The following is a 27,706-nucleotide window of genomic DNA, read 5'->3' on the forward strand; positions in this document are numbered from 1 at the left end:
CATAGTAACTGCGGGAAATAAGCTCATCTCCGCTCGTGTAAAGCATGAGGCAATGCAATACGTGCTTATAAAAGTTGCGACATTCATGTAAAAATGTTGACTGCATTATATATTTGGTACAATACATATACACACATTATTACATTAAATGGAAACACTTAAAACATACTATTATAACAATTACTCACTTAATATGAGAGAGAGAGAATACACGTACATACCCGCTGCAGTGACACTCAGAATTGTTAGGGTACGGCAAGCAAGAAGGAACAAAGTACACTGTCTGCAGTACCATCAATAGCCACTAGGGGCCCCCTTAAATACAATAAATATAACTGAATGCCTAGTTTCATGGGATTCACTCACAATGAATTCATTATAATTATTAGTCATTTTTAACCTTGTTACACAAGGGTCTAATTTAGGTAGGACCAGGCCCACCTTGGCCCACCCTTGGCTACGCCACTGCATTCAGATAATGATTATATGGGAAAATGGAGATAATGCCACAGAAATGTACCCATAGAAGTAGATTGATGACACTGTGATCATCACCCTGTGGGGATCTGTGACTGGTGGGGGGGCAACGTGCAAGGCTTCTGTCTGGGCGGGCCGCAGCATCTTATCACGTGACTCATTGTGCATGACACCGCAGAGATTCACAGCATGTGGAGGCTCATGCTATTCTCACGCACAACTTACCACACGTCTCATTGAGAGCGAGAACCACTAATCGCCACCACGAGGAGGTTACCCCATGTGACTCTACCCTCCCTAGCAACTGGGCCAATTTGGTTGCTTAGGAGACCTGGCTGGAGTCACTCAGCACGCCCTGGATTCAAACTCGCGACTCCAGGTGTGATAGTCAGTGTCAATACTCGCTGAGATACCCAGACCCCCTGAGAGACCCCTCTTGAAAGGAATAGGGTGAAAGCTCGAAGCAAGACGTGTTGTAAACAGACTTTCGTTCCCACATATCAAGAACATGGACACGTTCAGTGCTGTGCTCCAAATTTGTATCAAAACTAGTCAAAAGATTGACAAATTCATACAAAGCACATCGTCAGTATACCTATACCAGTTCGAGATTTTAGAACGACATGGGTTAACATCATTATTAAACACAAAACATAAAAAAAAAAAAAAAGAAAACCAACATAAAGGCTGGCATAGTTGGCATAGAACCTGTCGCAGTTCGGCTCTTTTGCTGGTAGAAATCATTCTCAAAACGGAATAATTATACTTGAGGACATGTGAAGCCACATCCACGGAGAGGTAATGCTTGAAAGCCTGTGGTCCACTGTCGTGCAAAACGACATTGGTATAAAGGCTGGTAATGCCAAGACACGTAACTGGTCAATCATGTATATCTGAAATGCTGTTCATATTATCAGTTGAATCACGAGTATATGCCAGCAAAGAATCAACAAATGGCTTGATGAAGTAATCGAGATAAAAGAGAACTGGTTTGGGACAAAATGGAGGGTCAATCAATCGGTTATGCATGTTTGGCAAAGTATAAAAAAACAGATCCAATCGGATGTTGACAATAAAGAAAATCAAATGCATTCTGTGCAATCCAAACTTGTTCTTTTGCATTGTTAAGAAATGTAAAAATCTCTTTCTGAAAGGTGAACGTAGGGGTCAGAGGGTAACTTCTGATAAAGAAAGTGGTATTAGTCAATTGTGACGAAATCCCTAAACGACATTTATGTGCATTTTGAACCACAACTGCTCCACCTTTGTCAGCGGGTTTAATAACAATATCTGATTATACTGTATAGCCTTCTTTATTATTTTTATTTATTTTTTGACTTTGTATAGTTGTTGTTTTCATGAATTTGTTGTATGTTTTGGAATGTTCACTAGGAGGCGTATTCCTCCAGAGATGATTTAGCAGAGACGGGCCACTTCTATTAAAACTAATGGGAGAATTTGAAAAGCCCAACGGATGTAGGAAAATAGTCCCGCCTTACAGTTAAAAGAGCCAATCACCTTTTAGATACAGACATCGCCTGTCAATTAACTCGACAAGGCGCATGCGCGTTAGCTTCAAGTGCCGTGAAAATAGCGGGTTTTTTTTTTTTAGCGTAATCTGAGGTTAGGAAGCACAATTTATGATTCCAGTATTGTCAGATTTTACTGCTGATTTGAAATATGGTCTTTGATCGCAATCTTGACCAACCGTTTTGGAGATTTCGATATTTCTCCATTCAAGTACATAGGAGCTGGACTTTCATGACTGGAAAAAACCTCACGACAGTGGACTGACTCGCTATAATGACTTTGGTGTTCTACAGTTGATTGACAGATGAAGTCTGTTTCTAAAAGGCGATTGGCTCTTTAAACTGTAAGGCGGGACTTCCTTTCTCCATCTATTCATTCTCCATCTATTCAATTCATTAATTGTTATAAAAGTGGCCCGTCTGTGCTGAATCGTCTCTGGTGTGCGTCATTGGGGGTTTCCGCGGCGCAGCTGCAGCTGGGCGGGTCGCGAAAGGAAAGCGGCGTCCCGAATCGTCATAAAAACCGAGCGAATCCGACGCGAGCTAGAGTGACAGGCGACATGGACGGTAAGTCGAGCGTTTGTTCAGTTGATCGGTGAAACCCCGAATCCGAACTTTAGTTTAGTTGACCCGATTCACCGCGTCCAACCGGGTGTTCAGAACCGAGCCAGAAACAGGAATATTCGCGACGCGTCCATCCGGGTCTCTGACGCACTCAGGCTGACAGACGCGCGCACGTACGCGTGCACATACAGGTTTGTTTACATTTGTTACATGCGAACTGACATTAAAGTGGTATTACCCATTTGAAATGATCATAAATCAGTCAAATAATAGTTTGGTACTGATACCAACAGATGTGGGTCAGGTTTAGAGTTTTGGTTTGAGCTGTGCACTCTTTATCTCTTAAAACACTCATTTAAATTAAAAATATCCATCATTAATTAAATCTGTCATCTGTAGTTTCCCATCAATCTTATGGACTGAATTTAATGTGTCACAAACATGACTCATTTCACCCCAAAATCAAAAGATACAAATAAAAATAATATTTTTGGGCATTGTGACATTATTTTCAGAACAATTAAAGACATTTCCCCTGTAAATGCTCATTAATGTAAGGTGAAAGAATGATATAGCACACATGTCACCCAGATGTCTATTCATGTGTGTTTACATCTGGAAAACATATTTATTAGGTAATTATATCCACAGAAACCATCAATAACGCTTTGAAATCTGCAGACTTTGATCTCTGAGACTCATTATAGTATGTTTTAATATTGAAATAAGATAGAAATCACCAGTTTTCCATGGTAGGGTTGACATTTTCGTGGAGTTGCCCATATGTCAGTATGTCTGGCTTTTAAAAAGACATTTAGCAGATGTCTTTGAGACGTTTTAAAGATGTTTAGCAGATGTTCATTACAGTGCGATGTTCGTGTGCTATCTGGGGAGAGCGTTTTTTAATCTGGAAGTGATTGCATTTTGATATTTGTGTACAAACATCTGCTAAACATATATTACTTCACAACGACGGGCGTTTTGACCAATTGAGTCGGCACTCGGTTAGCGCTGGCGATACTATAGAATTACACGTTTTAAACTTTTATTTTAGTAGCATTTTGGTGCCAAAGTACTTGTGAGTAGGCTGGAGATTCTTGTTTGATTCAATTACGATTCTCAACTTCTCAATTCATATAGATTCTAAAATCCCCTTTTCCCCCAATTTGGCATGCCCAATTCTCACAGTGAGTACTGACGCTGACTATCACCCCTGGAGTCGTGAGTTTGAATCCAGGGTGTGCTGAGTGAGTCCAGCCAGGTCTCCTAAGCAACCAAATTGTCCCAGTTGCTAGGGAGGGTAGAGTCACATGGGGTAACCTCCTCGTGGTTGTGATTAGTGGTTCTCGCTCTCAATGGGGCGTGTGGTAAGTTGTGTGTGGATCACGGAGAGTAGCATGAGCCTCCACATGCTGTGAGTCTCCGCGGTGTCATGCACAACGAGTCACGTGATAAGATGCACGGATTGACGGTCTCAGAAGCGGAGGCAACTGAGACTTGTCCTTCGCCACCCGGATTGAGGTGAGTAACCGCACCACCACGAGGACCTACTAAGTAGTGAGAATTGGGCATTCCAAATTGGGAGAAAAGGGGACAAATATTAATTAAAAATGTTGAGGTTAAGCACACACAATAATATTCAAAGATTGATAACTGACGACAAAGTTTTCCCGTTGAATACAATGGGGTTTCTCAGCGCGTCAATGAGAGGACGCCACAGGGCACCTTTAGCGCCATCGTGCCAACGCCTTCTGCGCAAGCGTCAAAATTGGACGTTTAGGGAATGAGAACGGGTTGGTAAGTAAGAGTCTGTGATTCATGATTTATTTTGAGATTGTGTGGGTTTGTTTTGGTATGGGGATACGGTGTTCATTTTTATTTGTTCAGGTCTTAAATTAGATTTTAAAAACTCTGCAGCAATCGTGATTAATCGTAAAATCGATATTTTCACCCAGTCCTAGTAGTGACTGCAGTGACTGCACATTTAACGTAGTTCAGCGCTCCTTCAGATCACATTATTGTCTCTCTTGTCTGTTTCTCAAGGCCATCTGTACGTGGAGATCATCGAGCAGCCCAAAGCACGAGGAATGCGGCAACATTCCAGGAGAAAAGAGTAACAGCACGACCAAAACACACCCGCCATCAAGGTGAAGTCACACTTGTAATGTCTACGACCAGAAATTAATTCATTTAGGAACACTTAATTATAAGGTTGAATTCGATGACATGAACAAACAATGAGCAACACTTTTACATCACTTATTAATCTGGGTAAATGTTCATTTCAGCATGAACTGAGACACTTTTAACATTACCACATTTCTTCAACTTCAGGCACTTTTTATTTATGAAGCCGATTTACAGGAGTGGAGGGTGCACAGGTGTGTGTGTGTGTGTGTGTGAGAGTGTGTGGGGTCATACGAAATCATCATGTTATTCCAAACCCGCATTACATTCTTTCTTCAGTGGAAGATGTTTAGCAGAATGTTCATGCTGCTCTTTTCCACACAGTAAATGAATATAGTGACCAGGAGCTGTAAAGCTCCAAAAATGACAATTAAAGCACCATATAAACACAATAAAATAGTGTATTTGACTTGTGCACCATATTTGAAGTCTACTCAAGTCATATGATAACGTTGTGCAACAGACCCAAATTTAAGTCATTATTAACACAACGTTATCACATGACATCAGAAGACTTGGAATGTAGAGCACAGTTTATATGATGGTGTTTTTCAGTCGTTTTGGAGTTCGATAGCCTCTGATTCTGTTCATTATATGGTGAAGAGCATCAAAACCTTTTGTGTTTCTCTGAGAAAATAAAATATAAATCAACTAACAGCACACACGTTTGGACGTCCCTTGAGGAAATATTAAGAGAATTTTTATATTTGGGTGAACGACTCTTTTCAAGCTCTTTTACTGTGTTTCGTCTCTGCTGGTGTCTTGTTTTTTGTTTTGTTTTTTGGTCAGCTCTAATTTTAGAATCGGTCCTCAGAAACATCCCTTCATACTTGCTGTTTCACTCAGAGTTGCCGCCAAGATGCTTTTTTTTTTTTTTTCATCAGAAGCTCCATCGTGTGGCTTAAATCTTTCAGTGTTTCCATGTTTCAGTTTCTCTCGCTGTCTCAGCATTATCAGTTTGTCATAACACTCCAGCGTTCAGTCTGTCGAATCATTTCTCTGTGTTTCAGTTTCCAGAATCTGTGTATTCAGTGTGTGAGGAAGAAGGATGTGGGAGAAGCCATTTCCTGTCGACTACAAACACAAAACAACCCCTTTAATAGTACGTGACTGACACACACACACTCACACATACACACACATTCACACATGCACAAATGCACACATATTCACACTCACACACGCACACTCGCGCACGCACTCACACACACACAAACACACACATACACACACATACATACACAGACACACACTCACACATGCACACACTCACGCACACACACACATACTCGCACACTCACACGCACGCGCGCGCACGCACGCACGCACACGCACGCACACACTCACATACACACTCAAACACACACATACTCGCACATAAACACACACACACACACACATACATACTCGCACAGACACACACACACACACACACACACACATACTCGCACACACAAACACACACACACACACACACACACATACTCGCACACACAAACACTCACACATACTCGCGCATACTCGCGCACACACAAACACACACACGTACACACGCGCACACGCACACACTCACACATGCACGCACACTCACACACATACATACTCACACACACAGACAAAAACTCACACATACTCGCACACACAAACACTCACACTCACACTCACACTCGCACACGCACACACAAACACTCACACTCACACACACACACACACACACATACTGGGTCTCACACACTAATAATTGTGTACTTGTGTATACACACATACATTGTGAATTATTGTAAATGAAGAAGCATGTGTCTACAGTTAGTAATGAACAAACCATCTCCATATATGGTGTTTCCTGTATGGTCACTCTCTAAAGATGTGTGTCACCTGAGAACACGACAGAGGAAAGAAAAGTGTGTCATTCTCTAAACACGTTTAAACACAAGAATCTGCTTTTAATAAAGATCTAGACACTACACGGTATGACACATTATTTTTGATACTCTTAGTTAATTTCTCATAATTATATTAGGCCTGTCAATCGATTCAAATATTTTAATCAAATTAATTACATGATATGTTTATTAATTAAATTAATCGCATGAGTAAATATTTGCTGAGAAAGGCCCTCAAACAAACAATAATTAAATATATAATGATTAAATAATTATAAACAGTTATATTTATATAAAATATATAATATATAATACATTATAAATATAATAATGCAGGTAATTAAAATGCATTATATTATTGTGGCAGATGAGTAAAGCATTGACAAGAAGATATATCTCTTTTAATAAATCTGACAAAATAATGAAAATCTTAAGGATTGGCATTATCTCCACACACTCACACACACACACACAAACTCTCACTCACACACACACACACACACACACTCAAACACACACTCACTCACAGTGTTGCATACATTCGTCGTCCGCCACCCAGATTGAGGCAAGTCACTATGCCACCACGAGGACTTAGTGCGTTGGGAATTGGGCATTCCAAATTGCGGAGAAAAGGACAAATAAACGTCCAGAAAGGGCTGTCTAATGGCTGATGATGCATTCTTTTGATCAATGCGAAGTGTTCCCGGAAACTAACTCCACCCAAATAGTTCCACTTTGCAAGAAAAGTACTACCTCTGGCTGAAGTAGACACTAAAAAGGTTCTTGTTTTGGTTCAGGTTTTAGTTCCACGTAGAACTAGTTCATGTGGTGGAAGATTTTCCGAAATGTATCCTTTTCTGTTCAGAAGAAGAGAGTTCGGTGAGTAAATTGTGACAGAAATTTTATTCTTGGGGTGAACTGTTCTGTTCGATCTTCCCTCACACTCTTGTGTCTCTTTCAGTTCCTGCTGCATCTGCAGGATCACTAAAGCCGTTGTCTTCTCACTTCAGTCCTGCACCTGGTCAGCTCTTCACTCAACAAACCCAGAGTTTACTCAAAATGGAGCCATCCACATCTACCAGTGACACTTGGAAGTTCCTCAACAGCTTGACCATGGACCTTCAGCCCAAAGCTGTGGCCTTCCCAAGTTAAGCCCCTGCTCCAGCCCATGACTTCCCCACCGTTAACCTGTCCGATCTGCATGACTTTCCATTCAACACCTTCACCGCAAGGCCACAGGATCCAGTCAACATTGAGCCAGAATCGAATCAAGAGCTTGTGAATTATAATCGAATTGAATTGGGACATCTGTATCAATAATGGAGAGCATTTTCGAAACGCTCTGTTTTTGTGGTACGTAAATGTATTGAAATCCTTGCATTTTCAGACGGAAACAAATTGGTGTGGACTTGCCTTAGGCAAGGGATTCTTGGTCAGGTCCAGGAAAATTCAAATACATTTTTATTAAATGATACTTAAAGGAATATTTCAGGTTTAGTACAAGTTAATCTCAATCGACAGCAATTGTGGCATAAAAAAGCACAAATCTGTGTTCCAGTGAGTAGAGGGCTGCAGGACTCCCACGGGACCCAATTAGATTTCTTGTGATGCGGGATTACATTTCAGAGTTGAAGGCGGGAGCCATGAATGCTAATTGTAATTTATTTATTTTTATGTAAAATAAATGTGCATACAGCTTGTGCATTAAATTATCCAATATGTCAGGTAGTCAACGGGGCTTTAGAAGAATGGCAGAGCAAAGCGCACACTGTATTATCAAAGGATGTAAATCGCAGACTAGAAAAGGCAAGTCAGATTGGCATCAAGTCACGCGTTATCTGATAATAGCAATAACAGAAAAATAAAATGTTATTTGTGTACACTTGTTGTCTATTTGTATGGCTACTGCCCTATGTGGAAAATACATGCGAGGTCGCAGGATGGGAGCGGTCAGGAAGAAAATCACTGTTGGCAGAGAGCAGGTGGTCATGGAGTAAAATTCAGCAGGAGCGTTCAGGGATAGAAACTTGCGGGAGCGGGATGGAAAAAATGGTCCCGCGCAAACCTCTACAGTGAGACGCTTACAATGGAAGTCAATGGGGCCAATTCTTAAATGTTAAAATACTCAAAAAAATAAATAAAAACAATATGCATGTTAACATACACACGTACTAACTGCATCTGTGTAAAGTTTACATTTTACAACTTTGTTGCCATGACGACGCAACTCCATAAACCCTAAAACGACCGTAAAAACAAAGTTTTAACAGAAGAATTAATGTAAGTGCTTTTATAAAAAAACTTTCAAGAATATATCCATATTTTTTCACCCAAAAACCAAAAGATAATACATTTAAAGATATATTTTGCATAAAGAAAATGAAGCCTAATATTAGGAGTTTGATCTGTGCTGATTGTAATTGAAAATGTACATTTAAAGCAGTACAGTAATTACAGTATAAGATTTTTCCCATATTAAAGGAGAATCAGGCGAAAATGAGCGCAGTTGTCATTTGTGAATTGTAAAATAGGCTTTATATTAAAATCTAATAAAAAACATTTCTTTTGATTTTAGGGTGAAACATATGGAGGACTGGAAGGGAATTTATTTTCTGAAATAGTTTTGATTTCACTCGCAATCACTTTATCCATATTACAAAAATGAACCAGGGTTTACTACTGTAATCGTAATTGAACTATGGTATTTGAAGTAAAACCATAATTATTTTTACCATGACTATGGTACCAAAACTATGGTAATAAAAACCATAATTGTAAAGTTTACTATAGTAAAACCATGGTTCTTACCACAAAGAATGGTTACATGATTACTGCAGGTTTACTATAGTGAAACCATGGTTAATTTTCGTAAGGGTGTGTTTTCTTGGTGGAAACTCGTTTTTAAACCATACTTTTACCACAAATTAACCATAGTAAAAGTGTAGTAACCAATCATTTTGGAATAATTGATTTTATTTACCATAATTTTGGTTTACCTGCATTATTACTATGGTTCTACTACAAATATCATGGTTAAAATATCGTTACAGAAGTAAAACCATGGTTCATTTTCATAAGGAATGGCAAAATAATTTCAGAAAATTAATTCCCACTCTCCGTTCTCAAAGTGCTTTAAGCTGAAATTGGCTACATGTAGCAAAAGTTAGCGTTCAATCAATGTTTATTATGTTGTATTATTTATACGTTAATCCAAAAATCATCCTTAAAGTTTGTCTCTGTGTTGTGTGGCCTTATTACAGTTAAATACATTCTCCAATTTCACCGTTGCGACACATTGTTTGAGAACGAACTGTATGTGGGTATGGTGTGCAATTTCAAATATTATTTTTTACAATTATTGGAGATGTAATAAATGATGTTATCAGTTCAAAGAAATTGAAAATTGAGCTTCACTCCATCGAGGAACAGAAATTTCCAAAGTTATTTATTTGGCTAAATGTTTTCACATCAAAACATACTCTGGTAGAACCTTGTAAAACATAAAGGTTTCACTTGACATGTTTTAAAAGAAAAACACAGGTATTTAAAGCCCTTAATTAAACAGTTTGAGTATTAACTTTGATTCACGCAAGTCAACATGCAATTTTGTCTTTGTTTACACATTTCTGGGTGATCATACAATATATCATCTCAAATGTTAATCAGTCTGTAATGCAAAAAGATTTCTGCAAAGTAAACATTTTTACAAGACAAATCTCCTTCAATCTTTACATAATCAAGTGAAGTCACTCCAAGTACAGAAATTAAAACAAAACCGAGTAGACCAAGATTTCCTGGTGCTCCAAAGTGCTCCTCAACGCCTCATCCAAGAGTCCAACTGTCGTCAATCCAGATGGTATGGAGAGTCGCCAGCCATCGGCCAGTACGGGACCGGTACTGTTCGGGTGTACCGCAAAAGCTTCTCAGGTGACTTCTAAATTGGTGACTCTGTTGATGATGTGGGAGCGGCGAGGAATGCTCTCCAGGTCAAACATGCTCTCGTAGATGGTCGGACAGAGTTTCCAACGATTGTTCCGGTAGATTCCCAAGTACGAGTACACATCCGGTTTATAGTGGAGAACACACTTCACTCCTGAGGCCCGGATTTCGGAGTCCAACCGTATCACCTCCTCTTCATCTGTAAAGTTGGGATTGTAGACGCAAATCACATGTTTGGTGTCGGATTTGGGATTTCTTGGACTCACTTTGGCCGATGAAATCTTGCCGTCTAGAGTGGCTTTGGCGATGCACTCCCAAGCGCGGTCCACTTTGAAGCCTGTATCCAAATGCATGAGCCACTTACCGTCCAGGACGTTGTGGTTCAACGCAAGCTCTTTGATGGTGTGGAACGTGACGCTTCGGCCGCTGTCCAACAGTGTTTCCCAGCTGTCCTGTAGACCCTTGACATCGCCCGACTCATCCGAGCAGTTCGGCCCAAGGATGGCGATCCAACCCACGGGTCCGGTGCCCCCTTCCTCATCTCCATGGCGACTGACCTGTGAGGGTCTGTAGGACTCTAACCACCCATTAAATTCGGCCCTGGGTGTTTTGCGGGCATCAAATATGATCCAGGGGTCCATGTCTGCGGCCATCGACTCAGCAGCGTAGTCTTCTGCCGAGAAATGTTCGGACCTCTCGGCCTGACCTGCACCATCCTCTTCGGCCATTGCGTTCTGTCCGGGGGTTTGGATGTGGGCACGTTTACTGTGGGATCACAAAAGTGTTCGGACACAGAATTTAATGTAACTGAGTTTATGATCGCAAAACTGTATTGTATTAATGTTTTGGGGGGGTGGATCTATAAATCAACAGCTCTTCTAGATCCATTTACCTATCAAGTTATTTGTCCACATGGATGTCCATTAATTAAATCTATCTATCTATCTATCTGTCTATCCATCTATGTCTGTCTATCTATCTGTCTGTCTGTCTGTCTGTCTTTCCATCTATGTTTGTCTATCTGTCTGTCCATCTATGTCTGTCTGTCTGTCTATCTATCTATCTGTCTATCATCCCCTCTATATCCGTCTATCTACCTACCTATCTAGCTATACGTCTGTCTGTCTATCTATCTATCCATCTGTCTATCAGACTAGCTCCTCATTGGTCAGTGGTGAATTAATAATCAAAAATCTCGCGCTACCTCACACAAAATAACCCATAATTAGTCTCAAGCGCTATTATTATAATTTTAAACTACTTCTCGCCTAATTAAATGTATTAAAAGTGTAAAATTCTCACTTTTTTTGTGTTTTTTTCTGGTATAACTCTGCTGAGTCACTGCGACTCACTCCCAGTTTTCCGCCTCAGCACTTCCGTTTCCCGCTCAGAACCAACGGATTTTATTTAAACACCGGAAGCGCGCGAAACCAACCGTAAACCCGCGAAAACTCGCGCAGTCGGAAAGTCAACACGCTGAATTCACCGTAACACGACGATACAAATCGCATAAACACACATACGGTGATCAGCAATGTTGCTTTAAACGCCCCTGCGGCGGATTTACCCGAATACAGCCGTTAATTCTTCATATTTATTTAATTTAACGGTTGACTGACAGAACCGAGTCAGGGGTGCCGGTACCGGACCGTTTCTCCGTTAAAATGCCGAGCAAAAAGAAGAAATATAACGCCAGATTCCCTCCGGTGAGACAAAACACTCTCTAAATCCAACATATTCAATGAAATATATGAGTTTAAGAGCATTTAACAGTTATTTAGTGCTTTAGACTACAGCAAATGACAGAAATATAATGAGAAACACACATTCATTCAGGCTAATCAGTTAGCCGTTAGCATGCTAACTGAAGTGTGTCTGAGATTAATCACTTTAATCAGGTTTAATCTGATCTAATCTGTCACTTCATGACGGCAGAGGGTGTAATGGTTCAATATTGACCCAAACTAAGATGATCAATGAAAATGATTGTAAATTATGTGTAGATTTAAGTACATGTATGTTTAGCCTGAATGCTAACTGTAATGTTAATGTGTTTACATGTGTAAAGCATGATGCGCTGAAGCTCATAGATCATGTTTGCTGTATGATCAGTTTACATGTGTAAAGCATGATGTGATGAAGCTCAGTGATCATGTTTGCTGTATGATCAGTTTATATGTATAAAGCATGATGCGCTGAAGCTCAGTGAACATGTTTGCTGTATGATCAGTTTACATGTGTAAAGCATGATGCGCTGAAACTCAGTGAACATGTTTGCTGTATGATCAGTTTACACATGTAAAGCATGATGTGATGAAGCTCAGTGATCATGTTTGCTGTATGATCAGTTTACATGTGTAAAGCATGATGCGCTGAAGCTCAGTGAACATGTTTGCTGTATGATCAGTTTACACATGTAAAGCATGATGTGCTGAAGCTCATAGATCATGTTTGCTGTGTGATCAGTTTACAAGTGTGAAGCATGATGCGCTGAAGCTCTGAACATGTTTGCTGAATGATCAGTTTACATGTGTAAAGCATAATGCGCTGAAGCTTGTAGATCATGTAGATCATGTTTACAGGTGTGAAGCGTGATGTGCTAAAGCTCGTAGATCATGTTTGCTGTATGATCAGTTTACATGTGTAAAGCATGATGCGCTGAAGCTCAGTGATCATGTTTGCTGTATGATCAGTTTACACGTGTAAAGCATGATGCGCTGAAGCTCAGTGAACATGTTTGCTGTATGATCAGTTTACACGTGTAAAACATGATGCGCTGAAGCTCAGTGAACATGTTTGCTGTATGATCAGTTTACATGTGTAAAGCATGATGCGCTGAAGCTCAGTGAACATGTTTGCTGTATGATCAGTTTACACGTGTAAAGCATGATGCGCTGAAGCTCAGTGATCATGTTTGCTGTATGATCAGTTTACACGTGTAAAGCATGATGCGCTGAAGCTCATAGATCATGTTTGCTGTATGATCAGTTTACACGTGTAAAGCATGATTCACTGAAGCTCTGAACATGTTTGCTGTATGATCAGTTTACACATGTAAAGCATGATGCGCTGAAGCTCAGTGAACATGTTTGCTGTATGATCAGTTTACACGTGTAAAGCATGATGCGCTGAAGCTCATAGATCATGTTTGCTGTATGATCAGTTTACACGTGTAAAGCATGATGCACTGAAGCTCTGAACATGTTTGCTGTATGATCAGTTTACACATGTAAAGCATGATGCGCTGAAGCTCAGTGAACATGTTTGCTGTATGATCAGTTTACATGTGTAAAGCATGATGCGCTGAAGCTCGTAGATCAGGTAGATCATGTTTAATGTATGATCATTCACTTCTAATCTGGATTATTATATGTGATCAGTCATTTCATGTAATTTACACATTGTCCGTTAAACTTTAATCTGACGTGATTGATGACTACATGAAGATCATATATGATCATTTCAGTTCTCTTCAGATATATTGTATATGTTGTTTACATACTGATCTTGTTTAAATTCAGTTCACAGCTGATCCAGATCATATTGAGTTCACACTTGATCCATATATATATATATGATCATATGTTTCACACTCTTACATTAGAGTTATATGATGATGATGTGTTAATAACTCATAACATGCAGATGTACACTTGCTAAAGTCAAACATGTGCTTCTGTTGACATGTGAAGTGAAACCAGGTCCCAGACAACATTTGCATGACATCTAAACAACACGCATGACACGGGTGACATGTTTCACTTTTATTATTAGGGTCAATGACGTTAACTTTTTTTTTGTTTTTGTTTGTCTAGATCTATTAACCTAATAAAAAATCCATTAAAACTGCAGTTCTCACAAACAAGCTATTTTTATATATCTTTTCTGAGGCTTAAAATAAAAAATGTGATATTTTTAAAGTCATTCAATTATTATTATTTATGTATTTATTGTAGAAAACGCTGTACATGTTTTTCAAAAAATTATGAAACCAACATGGACATGGAAATTCTCTGCATTAGCTAAATTTGTGTGTGATTGTGTGTGTGTTTCAGGCCAGAATTAAGAAGATTATGCAGACAGATGAAGAAATCGGTAAAGTCGCTGCTGCAGTTCCTGTCATCATCTGTATCCTTTCACGTTCTCCTCGACTGGATCAGCACGACTGTGTGCACATGTTTGTTTCGCAACAGGTTGGGTTGTAGAGACCAGATCTCATGAATTCATGGGTTGGTTTGTGTGGCACCAGACTGGTTTTGCATAATTCTGGTGCTGTATCTATTCTACGCTGCAAACGCATGTAGTAACCTCACAATCAGAATCAATATCATTTATTCATCAGTTACGTGTTTGACATCTGCTCGAAAAGAAGTTATCACAAGCCCTTTTGACTTCTATAGATGTGTGCAGTTCAGTTTTCACTAGGTAAAATGCTAATCTGGAGTTCAGCACTGAAATTACTAGTGGTGAAAATGCTAATCTTGTATAGAAGTAATTGAACTCCAGAATTGGCATTTTAACTAGTCTTTTCACTAGTTAAATTGCACAAGGATCTGTCATTTACTCCTTTTCAACACAACGCCGTTACAGATATCTTTTATTAATTACTTACTAGTTGAAATATCAATTAAAATGAGTTTAGATGGATATCTCCGGATCAGAATATCATAGAGACTTCATTGTTGGCTCATATGACTCAGGCCAGCAAGCAGCCTTGTTACTGTCACCCTGGAAACTGCCTAGCAACCAAATGAGCTCACCCTAGCAACCAAGTAACAGAACATTTATCTCTGCACCAGAACATCGTAGACACTTCTGGTTTCTTTCATTTGACTCAGGGTAGCAAGGAGCCTTTTGAGTATCACCTTGATAACTGCCTAGCAACCAGATGAGGTTACCCTAGCAACCAAGTAGAAAAACACATCTTTCTATCTATCTGTCTGTCTATCTGTCTATCTATAAACTTTCAGACTAGACTCAAGCCAACCTAAAGTTTGTCCACAAACTTTTCAATCTAGTTACTAGTTGTAATTCAGTTGTCAAAATCAGTAATGGACAATTGCACTAGGAACAATGAAATATTGATATAAAAAATGATCTGCAGTAGCAGTACATAGCTGATGTGTTTGGAATTTCAAACAGGAAGGAAAAAGTTGTAGATATCTGTAACCGCGTGTTGAAAAGGAGTGAATAGCAGATGCAGTTCCAGATATAAATAATAATCACAGTTTTTACGAGTTGATATTCTAGTTTTGATGTCAAAAATATGTATTTCTGCGAGTAATGACATCATTAATAAAGCTTTTACTAGTGCAAACCTAATTACTGATATCATAAATTAGCACTTTCACTAGTACTAATTCCATTCTTGATATTAACAATTACTGTTGTAACTAAGTTGAATTATAGGTATTTTTTTAAATTATACATGTCAAAAGGGCTTGCAAAACAGTTACAGTAAATATGAAGAGGCATGAACACATTACAATACATTATACACATAGCAATGTGCGTTGTGATTAAAATTATGCTTTTAATGATATTTATTTCTGAAATGAAAAGTGGACGACACTGGCTGAATTAAACATGCAACATGATGAGGTCGTGCGACAACAATGGAACATTCTGCTGTTTACTACTGCGAAATGACACGTCCATTATCAACGATCTTTGCCTTGATGATAAATTGAGCGCGGGCACTGGAGCTCTTCCTGGAGTCTCTCCTGACGAAGGCCTGTCACGTCACCCAATCGCGCAACGCCAAAACCATGACAACATCACACTTGTAAGTCACCTATATCACATTATATATGACAGTAGTTCAGGCAAGATTTATTGGTGCCGTTTGCTCATGCCAGTACATGTGTCTGCAGAAAGCAATGCATTGAACTGGAGCAGCAGTTTGATTTCCTGAAGGATCTGGTCGCCGCGGTGCCTGACATGCAGGGTGACGGCGAGGAGAACCACACAGAGGGCGGCGAGAAAATCCCACGCAGGTCAGATCCACGACACACCGTCCAACCTGTTTCCTGTTCAGATTCTGTTCAGTGCTGCGGCACTCGTGCGCTGTGTTCGAGACCGTGTTGGTGAAGCTCCTTTAAAAGTGTGTCTTTAAACTCTGAATAGAGTGCAAAGTAGATCTATAAACAAGCTGCTCTTTTGAAAAAGTTGTTGCTGTAGCGACGCAACAAAAACAATGCTCAGTCAGAAAATGCACAGCTAAACAAAACTGTTTTTAGTCTGGATTTAAATGTGGCTACTGTTGTGGCACACCTGACCTTTTCTGGAAGCTGGTGCCAGCTGCGGGTGGCATAATAGCTAAACGCTGTCTCACCTTGTTTTGAGTGAACTCTCTGTATGTCTAACTGACTTGATCCTAATGATCTGAGAGGTCTGTTAGGTTTATATTCAACAAGCATTTCTACAGTGTACTCAGGTCTTAGGCTACTGAGTGATTTATGAATGAGTAATTAATTCTAAATGTAACTGGAGGCCAGTGTAAAGACCTGAGGACTGGAGTAATGAGCTCAGATTTTTTTGGTTCTGGTGAGAATCCTGGCGGCATTCTGAATGAGCTGCAGGTGTCTAATGGTCTTTTTGGGAAGGTCGGTGTGGAGTCCATTACAGTAGTCCACCCTACTGGTGATGAATGCATGAACAAGTTTCTCTAAATCTTGACTGGACACAAAACATCTAATTCTGGCTATATCTTTGAGATAATAGTAGGCTGATTTAGCTATCGCTTTGATGTGACTACTGAAAGTAAGGTCTGACTCCAAAATGACACCAAGACTTGATTTTTTGTCTTTAGACCCCTGGAGTCAAGGTATGTGTTCACCTTGGGAATTTCGCCTTTGTTGCCAAATACAATGACCTCTGTTCATTGTTTAACTGAAGGAAGTTTTGGCACATCCAACTGTTCATTTCATCAATGCACTGGCACGGAGAGTATATGGGGCTGTAGTCATTTGGCGATAGGGCTAAAGATCTGGGTGTCATCTGCATAGCTATGGTACACAATTTGGTTCTTTTTCATAATTTGGCCTAGTGGGAGCATATACAGGTTGAACAGGAGCGGTGCAAGAATCGAGCCTTGTGGGACTCCGCACGTCATGGATGTACACTCAGATTCGTAGTTGCCTATGTTCACATAGTAACCCCTCCCTTCTAGATATGACCTGAACCAGCTGAGGACCGTCCCAGAGAGCCCTACCCAGTTTTCCAATCTGTCTAGGAGAATGTTTTGGTCAACAGTGTCAAAAGCAGCACTGAGATAAAATAATACCAGCACTGATATTTTGCCTGAATCAGTGTTTAGCCGAATATCATTAAGGATCTTTATGAGCGCCATCTCTGTGCTATGATGCAGTCAGAAACCAGACTGGAAATTGTCCAAGTAGTCATTCGAGATTAAGAATTTGTTCAGCTGATTGAAAACAACCTTTTCAATGATTATGCCTATGAAAGGAAGATTTGAGATTGGTCTGTAGTTGTTCAATATTGAGTTATCTAGATTGTTCTTTTTAAGAAGGAGCTTAACAACTGCAGTTTTCAGGGACTTCAGAAATGTGCCTGAAAGGAGTGATGCATTTACTATTTCTAACAGATCTTTTTCCAGACAGGTAAACCCATTTTTGAAAAATGTTGTGGGGAGTGTGTCAAGACAGCAGGTTGACGTTTTAAGATGCTGTACTGTTTCTTCCAAGGTTTTGCCATCAATTGCCCCAAAATCAGACATAGTGACTAATATCTGTAGTTTTTGTGGTGGGTGCTGTCTGACCTCAGTGCAACATGAGGATGAGCTGATCGCCATTCTAATATCATTGATCTTCTACAGTAGCAAAAAGAGTGCGGGTGTTGTTTATATTGCTGTTAATAATGTTTGAGAAGAAGGTCTGTCTAGATGTGCCTAATTCCAAATTGAAAGCATGAAGGCTGTCTTTATAGATGTTATAATGGACTTCAAGTTGTGTTTTCCTGCATTTTTTTTCACGTTTTTCACTGCTGTTGTATTTCTCCAAGGTGCTTTACGCCTGCCAGTGATCGTCCGGACCTTTACAGGAGCAATGCCATCAATAGCATTTTTACCTTTTGAGTTAAAGTCATCGAGGTGATCATCAACACAGTCTGCGGATATACTCGGTTTCAGAGATATAACCTTGATAAACTGCACACTAGTATTCTCAATTATGTGCCTCTTTTTGACCCAGACAGGTCTAACTTCAGTGGCAGGAGAAATCAATAGTTCAAATAAAATACAGAAATGGTCAGACATCCTAGTGGACGAAATGTTCAGACCCTTACTAATGGGCAGATCAAGAGTGTGTCTGCGATTGTGTGTGGGTCCATCTACATGCTGAGTCAGATCAAAAGTGTTTAAAACTGTTATGAGTCCTTTGGCAGTGTTGTGTTCAGGATTATCTATATGAATGTTGAAATCCCCAGCAATAACAAAACAGTCAAATTCAAATTGGACTTTCCCAAGCTGTACTGGAGAGAGATGTTTAAAGAGAATGTGTTTAGTTTGGTTGTAAAGTTTCGTGTGCATGTTTAAAATGTTTATTCGGTGTCTTTCAGAGGTCGTAAGCCAGGTTCGGGGCGCAAGAACGGCGGCGTGGGAGCAAAGGGCAAAGACAAGAAACTCTCAGGCACTGAGTCAGAACAAGAGGTAAATATCACATCAGGTAAAAGCTCGGAACGGATAACTAGTACATACTGTCTACTACATACTTCAAAGAATAAAAACAGTATGAGTGTGATATGATAAACAGTAGTATGCTTCATTGTCACATGACCTCACTTTGAGTAGCATCCAGTTTAGTGATGGGCCATGATGGTTGATTAGTACTAGCAATGGGACGATATATTGAAAACCAAAAAAATGACGAACCGTATCTAGGCAAAACTTGATATTTCGAAATTTGCATCATTGTTTCCTTTCCATGTGATCATAACTGAAATGACCCGTCAAATATCATAATCTCTCTGTTGCTTGATTTGACCCGTACTGCATGTTTATCCACACTGTTTACAGGGTTCACACAAGGTCCTTCAAGTGCTTGAATTCAGCTTTTAGAAATGTAAATACTTGAACAAACACAGGGCTGTAGAGTGATGTTTTCATTGAATCTTGCAGTGCAAACGGTGATTGTGTTTTGTCTTCAGGATGATTCGGAGGACAGTGAGACCGATGGAGAAGACGATGAGGACATGTCTCAATCCAGCACAAACACGCAGCCTGCTGCATACTACCACAGGTGCATCTATACATGCTCATTATGATTATAAAAGCAGGAAGTATGCGTTAAGGCCCTTTCTTAGTTATTTTTGCATTCCGGATTGGATGGCATCGTGCCACCTTTCATAGGATATTCTTTTGGCCTCGAGCGAATAGGAACACATTTGACGCATGCCTCCTACGTCTTTGATAGTACAGTCAATGGCAGGTGCGTGCAGACTGTGCTGATGACGAAAGTTGCGTCACACATACTGTGTGCAGCACGATCAGCAACATGGACAACCAAAGTATACTTTGGCCTTTAAAGTGTAGTTGAAGCGGACCCTTGAACCGTGGTAAAGTCACTGTAACGCACAACCTCGAGTGGCACGCCAGCACATGCAGGAAAAGTCAATTTTTCAGTAGTGTGCCAGCATTTCAGCCAAACAGTGTAACGTTTGCAGTAACGAGTCGCGGTGTAAACTGCGGCACCCCTTTATAGAGTTTTTTTCCCCTCACGGCACCCCAACCACTAAAATAAAAGTAAAAAAATAAATAAATATGCGATTTGAAAACACAAGTTTCATATTGATATAAATATTAACAAATTCAATTAAAATATTGTAGCCGTTAAATGTTTCTCCTAAACATTGCTTCAAGTTTTCAAAGTAATTATTCAAGTTTGCTAGTAATAAAATAGGGAACGTAATCAACAGTGCTTTAAGTTTTTTTTTTTTTTAGGGACTGCAGCAATTAATCATAAACAATTGTGATATAAAAACATTAAAATATCTCCGCGAGTATTGACGCTGACTATCACATCTGGAGTCACGAGTTTGAATCCAGGGTGTGCTGAGTGACTCCAGCCAGGTCTCCTAAGCAACCAAATTGGCCCGGTTGCTAGGGAGGGTAGAGTCACATGGGGTAACCTCCTTGTGGTCGCTATAATGTGGTTCTTGCTCTCGGTGGGGTGTGTGGTGAGTTGTGCGTGGATGCCGTGGAGAATAGCGCGAAGCCTCCACACATGCTATGTTTCCATGGTAACGCGCTCAACAAGCCATGTGATAAGATGCGCGGATTGACGGTCTCAGACGCGGAGGCAATTGAGATTCGTCCTCCGCCACCCGGATTGAGGCGAGTCACTACGCCACCACGAGGACTTAGAGCGCATTGGGAATTGGGCATTCCACATTGGGGAGAGAAAAATAAATAAAAATATTAACGATAGGCTTATAACAGCTGCAGCACGTCTAGTAGGCTGCATTTACACATCACACAGATCGGATATTTTGATATAGGCTATAAAAAATGTTTCCTGTCTGAACGTTTACATTCATGTCACGTCAAGAAGCTGCATTCACCACGAGAAACATGCGCTCTAGAGAGCCATCATAATGTGTATGACTTTCTTTCTTCTGCAGAACACAAATGAAGATTTTTAGAAGAATATTTCAGCTCTGTAGGTCCATACAAGTGAATGATGACCAGAACTTTGAAGCTCCAAAAAGCACATAAAGGCAGCATAAAAGTAATCTATAAATCTCCAGTGGTTTAATCCATGTCTTCAGAAGTGATATGATAGGTGTGGGTGAGAAACAGATCAATATTTAAGTCCTTTTTTTTTACTATAAATCTCCACTTTAACTTTCACTTTCAGATGTGAAAGTGAAACTAAACAGGCACAACATTTGACGTTCATATGTAAATGTTAAAGTGGAGATTTATAGTAAAAAGGTACTTAAATATTGATCTGTTTCTCACCCACACCTATCATATTACTTCTGAAGACATGGATTAGACCACTGGAGTCTTATGGGTTACTTTTATGCTGCCTTTATGTGCTTTTTGGAGCTTCAAAGTTCTGGTCACCATTCAGAGCTGAAATATTCTTCTAAAAATCTTCATTTGTGTTCTGCAGAAGAAAGTAAGTCATACACATCTGGGATGGCATGAGGGTGAGTAAATGATGAGAGAAATGAACTAAATATGTAGCAACGACATTCATCAGATGGTATAATTATTTTGCTATCGGAGTACATGAGCCGAGTATCGTATCGGGACATCCCTTGTTTGACACATGAAAACTGCTGTCTTTTTTGTGTTGGACAATATTAAGTTTAATACTGTTGTTTGTTGTCATTTTGATGTTGTTTAATTAGCCGTATTTAGTGTAAATGTATCCGCGTCACTAATTAAGATCCCTAATGAACACAGCTCTGATTGCACTGTAAATTATATCACCTCAATACAGTATATTTAAAAATCACTAAATGTTTTCTCTTCTTTTACACAGTCAAGACGTGCCACCCCAGTACATGCCCACAATAACGCAGCAGGGCGGCGGTCACGTGATGCCCATGGCTTCATTCGCCCCGCACCCGTCACTGATGGGAATGACCCCGCCTCCCCCCGCGCCCATGCCGCAGAAGAACGAAGACGATGATGAAGACTACGACTCTTAGCTCCCCGACTCTTTTTACATTCATTTTTCTAAAGTTCTTCTTTGGCTGCGAAACGTAAAACGGACAAACGAACAGTCGTAGAGAAGTTTGTAGAAATCACGCAGCCACGTCTCAGGACGATGAATAGGTTCTGTACTAACTGTTTTAAGTTTTTTTTTTTTTTTTTTTTTTTTTTTAATCTTATTTTATTGTCAATGATCAGTTACGGTTGTTTTACGTAAACGGGAAAGTCAGCGTTTTGTTTTTTGGAAAAGAACCTCAGAAGCAAGAACATAATTTTGTGTAGATTGATCCCTGTACATTTCTGCACTTTCGCTTGTTTCTAATCGCCCACGTCATGTCGTCAATGTTTTTTTAAGAGCATGTCATATACTCTCATACAAAAAAAAAAAAAAAAAGCTAACCTGAAAAGCTAGGAAATGATGAGTCCATTTATTTACTTTCATTTTAGCAGAAAATGCTTCGGTCGGGTCGCTGTCGCTGTTGGTAGATTTTCGAATTGTTTTGTGAGCGAAAGGGAACAGCATATGGTTTCGTTATTTTCATTCTGTGCGTTTATTTTTCTGGTTTTGTCCTTTTTAATGCTAGTTTTATATGATTAAAGTCTGCTGGACTCCAGAAAACCTGTCTAAAGCTAACGTCTCTTGATCGGCACTTTCAAGCAGTTTTTACAACTCTAGTTTCAATCTATCAGTGTTTTATTTTTCACTCTTCTGCTAATTGGATGAAAGCGTTTTGATTTATTGGACGTAACGGCGAGTCATACTGCTGTGTCATGGGTGAACATTTTAAAGTTTGCAAACACTTTGTTTTGAGTCATCGTTTCCCCTGTATGATGCACATTTGTTTAAATGATTTCCCTTTTGTTTGATATGTTTTAGACTCTTTTAATGTTCTACATGTGCACACTGAGTCTGCCTGTTCACTTTTAATCTTCTCTTCATTTTGTATGAGTGAAATAAAATTTGAGGCTTTAGTATTTTGCTGCTTTTAATGAGATTTTACAAGAGACCAAAAGTGTCAAGATTGTCTCAAATGATCTCAACATAAAAACGGTCTTCAGAAGTAATCGTGATTTTACATCAAGTCTATTACAAATGCATAATTGGTACATATACACACTTGGAAGCCTGACGACGTCATGTGACGAGTAAAACTGATCAAACGTGTTCTGCTAAACTGCTCTCTTATGAAACATGAGAACGTCTGATTCATTTGAGTGAATCTGTTTGGACGGTGCATGTAGATGAACCTGTTCAAAGATGTTTTATTTGAGTCGAGCAGAAATCATCGTTCATCTAGTTACAGTAAATGCTGCTGTTCACCACTGTGCATGCTTTTATTCATTTAATTTAGTGCACTTTTATATATTCAGATGATGTTTAATACTAAAACTGTATATTTAAAAATAATAATGAGTAGTTAGTCCCTATGACGACTTTAGTTAAGCTAACTATTAAAGGAAAATCTGTTTACTGCATGATCTCTTAGTTTCATAATGCCCAATTTCAACGTATAAAAACCTTTATGCATTTAAACCTTTATACCTATTATAATAATAATAAGAAGAAGAAGAAAGTAAAATATGTTCTGTAAAGATTAAGGAAATGCAAACAAAATGTAAACAATGCAGAACATCTTAAACGTTCATTGTGGAGTCGTCAGACACACACAAATTACTATTTTTATTATTTTATTTTTTTTATTCTAAACGTCCTTAAAACAAGACTAAATTACTTGAGAGGCAGAATGGCAGAAGATATTAAGTTTTAACAAAATTTGCACAAAAAAGAAAAATATTTGCCAAAAAAATAAAATAAAAATAATAATTACATAAAAAAAATATAAAATACAAATTGAATATTTTTTTTTTCCTACCCCATTGGCAAATAGTTTTAGATAATATTTTTAAAATGTTTTATTTCTCAGAAAACAAGACAAAATATTTTAAGTAATTTTACTTCTCAAAATGTATCTTGCTTTAAGGATATTTATATATTTTTACTGGAAAACAAGACAAAAATACTCTAAGAAAATGTTTTTTTGTTTGTTTTTTTGCAGTGCGGGCGTCTGTGACAGAACCAGAAACTCAAGAAAATTCCTTAGGGACAGAATAATTAAATATGTTAATCTTACACAATAAAATGACGTTTATATTCACTGGATGCATAACAGCACATAAAGAGTAACAGTCATATAAATGTGCTTTATTGCTTCTTTGTCCATCAGTAATTGTTTTGGTCATTTATTGAGTGTGCAGGAATTTTACAGGACCAAGGTGACAACCGTAGTTTGTGAAGCTACAATAAACATTTCCAGCAGTAGTATACATGACCTCAGTAAACACACTGCAGAAACACTGAGTAGTGTGCTATTCTCAACATGTCCATTATCACTGAGGATCAAAATGCACAATGTGTTTGTAAGATTTCACCCCCAACGATATCTAACACGAGTGAATCTGACGCTGTAAATCTAATAAAATCATCATGAGGGGAAACTCTGACAACACTGTCAAAAGTTCTGATGAAATTAATTTTAAATCATTGCTAAATATATTCTGGCATTATGACGGACGGTTTGAGCTCCTCATCTACATTCATGTATTTCATTTGATTTAATTAATGCACACAACAGGTTCACCTCATGACCTTTAACACAGAGGTGGCGTTAGTCCTCACCAATGTGCCGTTTCTTTTCCACCTGTAATAATAACGTCTGTCTAACCGTTCAAGGCGGCAGAATTCCTTCACATCCGAACAAGCGGGTCAACTCTGAGGACACCCTGATAAACACCCGTCTGATTTAATAACACGGGCTCTTGACAGCTCTATCTGAAGTTTATATATTTTTGCATGTTAAAACTTTCACGTATGTGAGTTTAATGTCCATTAATAGTTACTGAAGTGAATAAAACTCTGTGACTCTGTAAAAACATTCATCTGTGTATTTAAAGCGACTGCACATCAACTTCTGACTCAACCAATCACAGGAGTTTGGGGCGGGGCTAACTGTTTGTCAGGAAACCTGTTTGAAAGTCATTATTTTTGCACTTAGGTTTGGCAAGAAATGACAGACTGCCGCTTTAAGCTGAACCCAAATCAGTGGCAAATCTTCAGAACATTTTAAAATCTAGTTTTGCATTTGTGGAGAGCCGTTAAGAAGCGTGCAACGGGGCTGAAATAAAAATGCACATTTATTTTGTGATCAGACAGTTTTAAGTGCGACTGATGTCAAATACTTTTTGCTGCTGCGTTTTGTTGAATCTGAAATGTGTCTGACAGTCTGGGATCATGAATGATGAAAATCATTCATTTAATCAGACTTTATTCATTCAGAAGTGTATTATTGTCAAGTTCTGCTCTCATCCAGGGGCGGATTATGACTAGCAAGGGCCCCGGGGACACTTTTCTTTACAGCCAGATTAACTCAAACACACACAGCACAGGATGTGGTCCAGAAACCACTCAACCGAAACATGAGCCCCTGTTCTTAAAGAGACAGTACCATTTTAAACTTTGTTATACATAATGCAAACTCAGTGTAAATACTACAAATCATGCATGCAAAATGCACATATTTAAAGGGGCCATAATAAATGATGAGATATTTGAACTTCATCAAACACTTTAAATACTGATGAATTTAACAAATACAGTAGGCTCCTGCAGTATCAAGGGTTTGGTGAAATTCAGCAAAGGAGGCAGTTCTGGCTCGTGCTGCTATATCTGAATGATGGGGTGCATTCCTATTTCCTTCAAAGACTTTACCCTCTGTTGTGAGAGCTTCGATGGGCTGAAAGTTGTGGGGCTCAAAAATAGTGGTCATTTTTTGGTAAATTTTGTTTGGAACGTACCTACAACTTGCTTACCATTATTATTCTTCCATCAAAAAGCCCTGCTAAGGGAGTCTATCACCCCTGGAGTCGCGAGTTTGAATCCAGGGCGTGCTGAGTTACTCCAGCCAGGTCTCCTAAGCAACCAAATTGGCCCGGTTGCTAGGGAGGGTAGAGTCACATGGGGTAACATCCTCGTGGTCGCTATAATGTGGTTCTTGCTCTCGGTGGGACGTGTGGTGAGTTGTGCGTGGATGCCGCGTAGAATAGCGTGAAGCCTCCACACATGCTATGTTTCCATGGTAACGCGCTCAACAAGCCATGTGATAAGATGCGCGGATTGACAGTCTCAGACGCGGAGGCAACTGAGATTCGTCCTCCGCCACCCGGATGGAGGCGAGTCACTACACCACCACGAGGACTTGGGAATTGGGCATTCCAGATTGGGGAGAAGAAAAAAAAAAGCCCTGCTAAGGCATCATTTAAGCCTTTTTAAAGTGTCCAAACATCCCCTAGACTACAGTACATTGACAGAATACTTATATGAGCTACGAGTCTGTTTTGAAATGTTCGTAATTTCAAACTTCAGCTGTCAAAACTTGCACGCAAGCATCTCAAAGGAGCTTTCACGTGACTGAGCCTTGGATTAGCCACGCCCCCTCATTCATTAACCCTGCCCTCCAAAGATAATTTTGAGACCAAAACCGAACAAAAGAGCAGCATTGTTTGTTCCTGTGACCGTCAACTTCAACAGTGGCACAATAGCGCCCTCGACTGGCAAACACTATGAATCACAGCCTCACTGATTCACTTCAAATGCAACACTATGAGAACGAGCACGATGATTGACAGGTGAAAGGCGTCAATGTCTGCGGCCCGTGGACACATCTTTGTTTGCAGTTTACAAAGTCTACAGCTGTCACAGAGACCGGTGAGATCTCACGACACTTATTTCATTAAAATATTTAAGGGAGTAGGAACATTTTTTGCATACTTTTCCATGAATAAATCGCTTACAGCACCTTTAATCTGCTTTAAGATGCTCTCTTTCTTTCTTTCTTACTGTTAAACCTGTAAAAATGTCTAACTTCAAGCATTTAAAACTGTTTTAAACTTTCAGACAAGGTTTTGTCAGACTCAACCTTTACATATCTAGTTTAATCAGTACTTTGGAACCACACATAGTAAAATATGAATATTTTCTTTTTCCCAACCACCTATAAGCCAAGTTATTTTTGTAATGTAGGGCAAACATGCCGTTATAGCAAGGAATAGTATAATAAACATTTTTGTTCGACAGCCCTTTTATATAAAGAATAAAGCTTAACCATATAAAGCCTAACATATGAAATAATAGTCAGAAAATTATATTTTTTAAACCTATTTTTCAAAGCACATGTTGCTTGGATTCAATAAATACTCTTAAATTTTGAAATAACAATAAAAATAAAAACATTATTTTACAAGGTCTTGTACTTCCAGAAGAGCATGGAAACTTACACCAGGTGGCGTTATAAGATTAAACGGTGGCTCCAAAAACGTCATTAGAAACAGGAAGGCAAAAGGGTCCTATAAGAGGGCTGGGGGCTTGTTTAAGCTTTTATTAAATATTT

General features: G+C 39.2%; 2 protein-coding genes and 1 long non-coding RNA gene across 4 annotated transcripts; 2 read left to right on the top strand and 1 right to left on the bottom strand.

Moving 5' to 3' along the window:
* Positions 1 to 2,206: 2,206 nt before the first annotated feature.
* Positions 2,207 to 8,522, top strand: LOC127448129 (uncharacterized). 2 transcript variants are annotated; one of them, XR_007898464.1, is made up of 5 exons: positions 2,207 to 2,573; positions 4,614 to 4,717; positions 5,768 to 5,859; positions 7,438 to 7,519; positions 7,602 to 8,522. It is a non-coding gene; the product is annotated as an uncharacterized LOC127448129 (long non-coding RNA). The 2 variants fall into 2 exon arrangements; XR_007898462.1 differs by having other exon boundaries at positions 2,214 to 2,761.
* A 1,536-nt stretch (positions 8,523 to 10,058) lies between these two features.
* c1h11orf68 (chromosome 1 C11orf68 homolog) lies at positions 10,059 to 11,968 on the bottom strand. Its single transcript, XM_051710258.1, has 2 exons — positions 11,882 to 11,968; positions 10,059 to 11,344 (listed from the first exon to the last, which is right to left on the bottom strand). The coding sequence occupies exon 2, from the start codon at positions 11,305 to 11,307 to the stop codon at positions 10,564 to 10,566; it is 744 nt and encodes a 247-aa protein (XP_051566218.1). The 5' UTR covers positions 11,308 to 11,344; positions 11,882 to 11,968; the 3' UTR covers positions 10,059 to 10,563.
* An 87-nt stretch (positions 11,969 to 12,055) lies between these two features.
* On the top strand, positions 12,056 to 23,237 carry LOC127448005 (dr1-associated corepressor-like). The gene is made up of 7 exons (XM_051710286.1): positions 12,056 to 12,285; positions 14,635 to 14,707; positions 16,271 to 16,364; positions 16,453 to 16,575; positions 19,157 to 19,247; positions 19,745 to 19,836; positions 22,090 to 23,237. The coding sequence occupies exons 1-7, from the start codon at positions 12,244 to 12,246 to the stop codon at positions 22,256 to 22,258; spliced, it is 684 nt and encodes a 227-aa protein (XP_051566246.1). The 5' UTR covers positions 12,056 to 12,243; the 3' UTR covers positions 22,259 to 23,237.
* Positions 23,238 to 27,706: the final 4,469 nt, after the last annotated feature.

This window comes from Myxocyprinus asiaticus, chromosome 1 (assembly GCF_019703515.2).
Source record: "Myxocyprinus asiaticus isolate MX2 ecotype Aquarium Trade chromosome 1, UBuf_Myxa_2, whole genome shotgun sequence".
NCBI classification, from domain to species: Eukaryota; Metazoa; Chordata; class Actinopteri; order Cypriniformes; family Catostomidae; genus Myxocyprinus; species Myxocyprinus asiaticus.

Bases quoted from the DNA above. Each gene is read 5' to 3' on its own strand.
- LOC127448005 (XM_051710286.1), top strand. From the start codon at position 12,244: ATGCCGAGCAAAAAGAAGAAATATAACGCCAGATTCCCTCCG. The intron at 14,708-16,270 runs GTATCCTTTCAC...TGATAAATTGAG, and splicing joins TGCAGTTCCTGTCATCATCT to CGCGGGCACTGGAGCTCTTC. The intron at 19,248-19,744 runs GTAAATATCACA...TTTTGTCTTCAG, and splicing joins GCACTGAGTCAGAACAAGAG to GATGATTCGGAGGACAGTGA.
- c1h11orf68 (XM_051710258.1), bottom strand. From the start codon at position 11,307: ATGGCCGAAGAGGATGGTGCAGGTCAGGCCGAGAGGTCCGAACATTTC.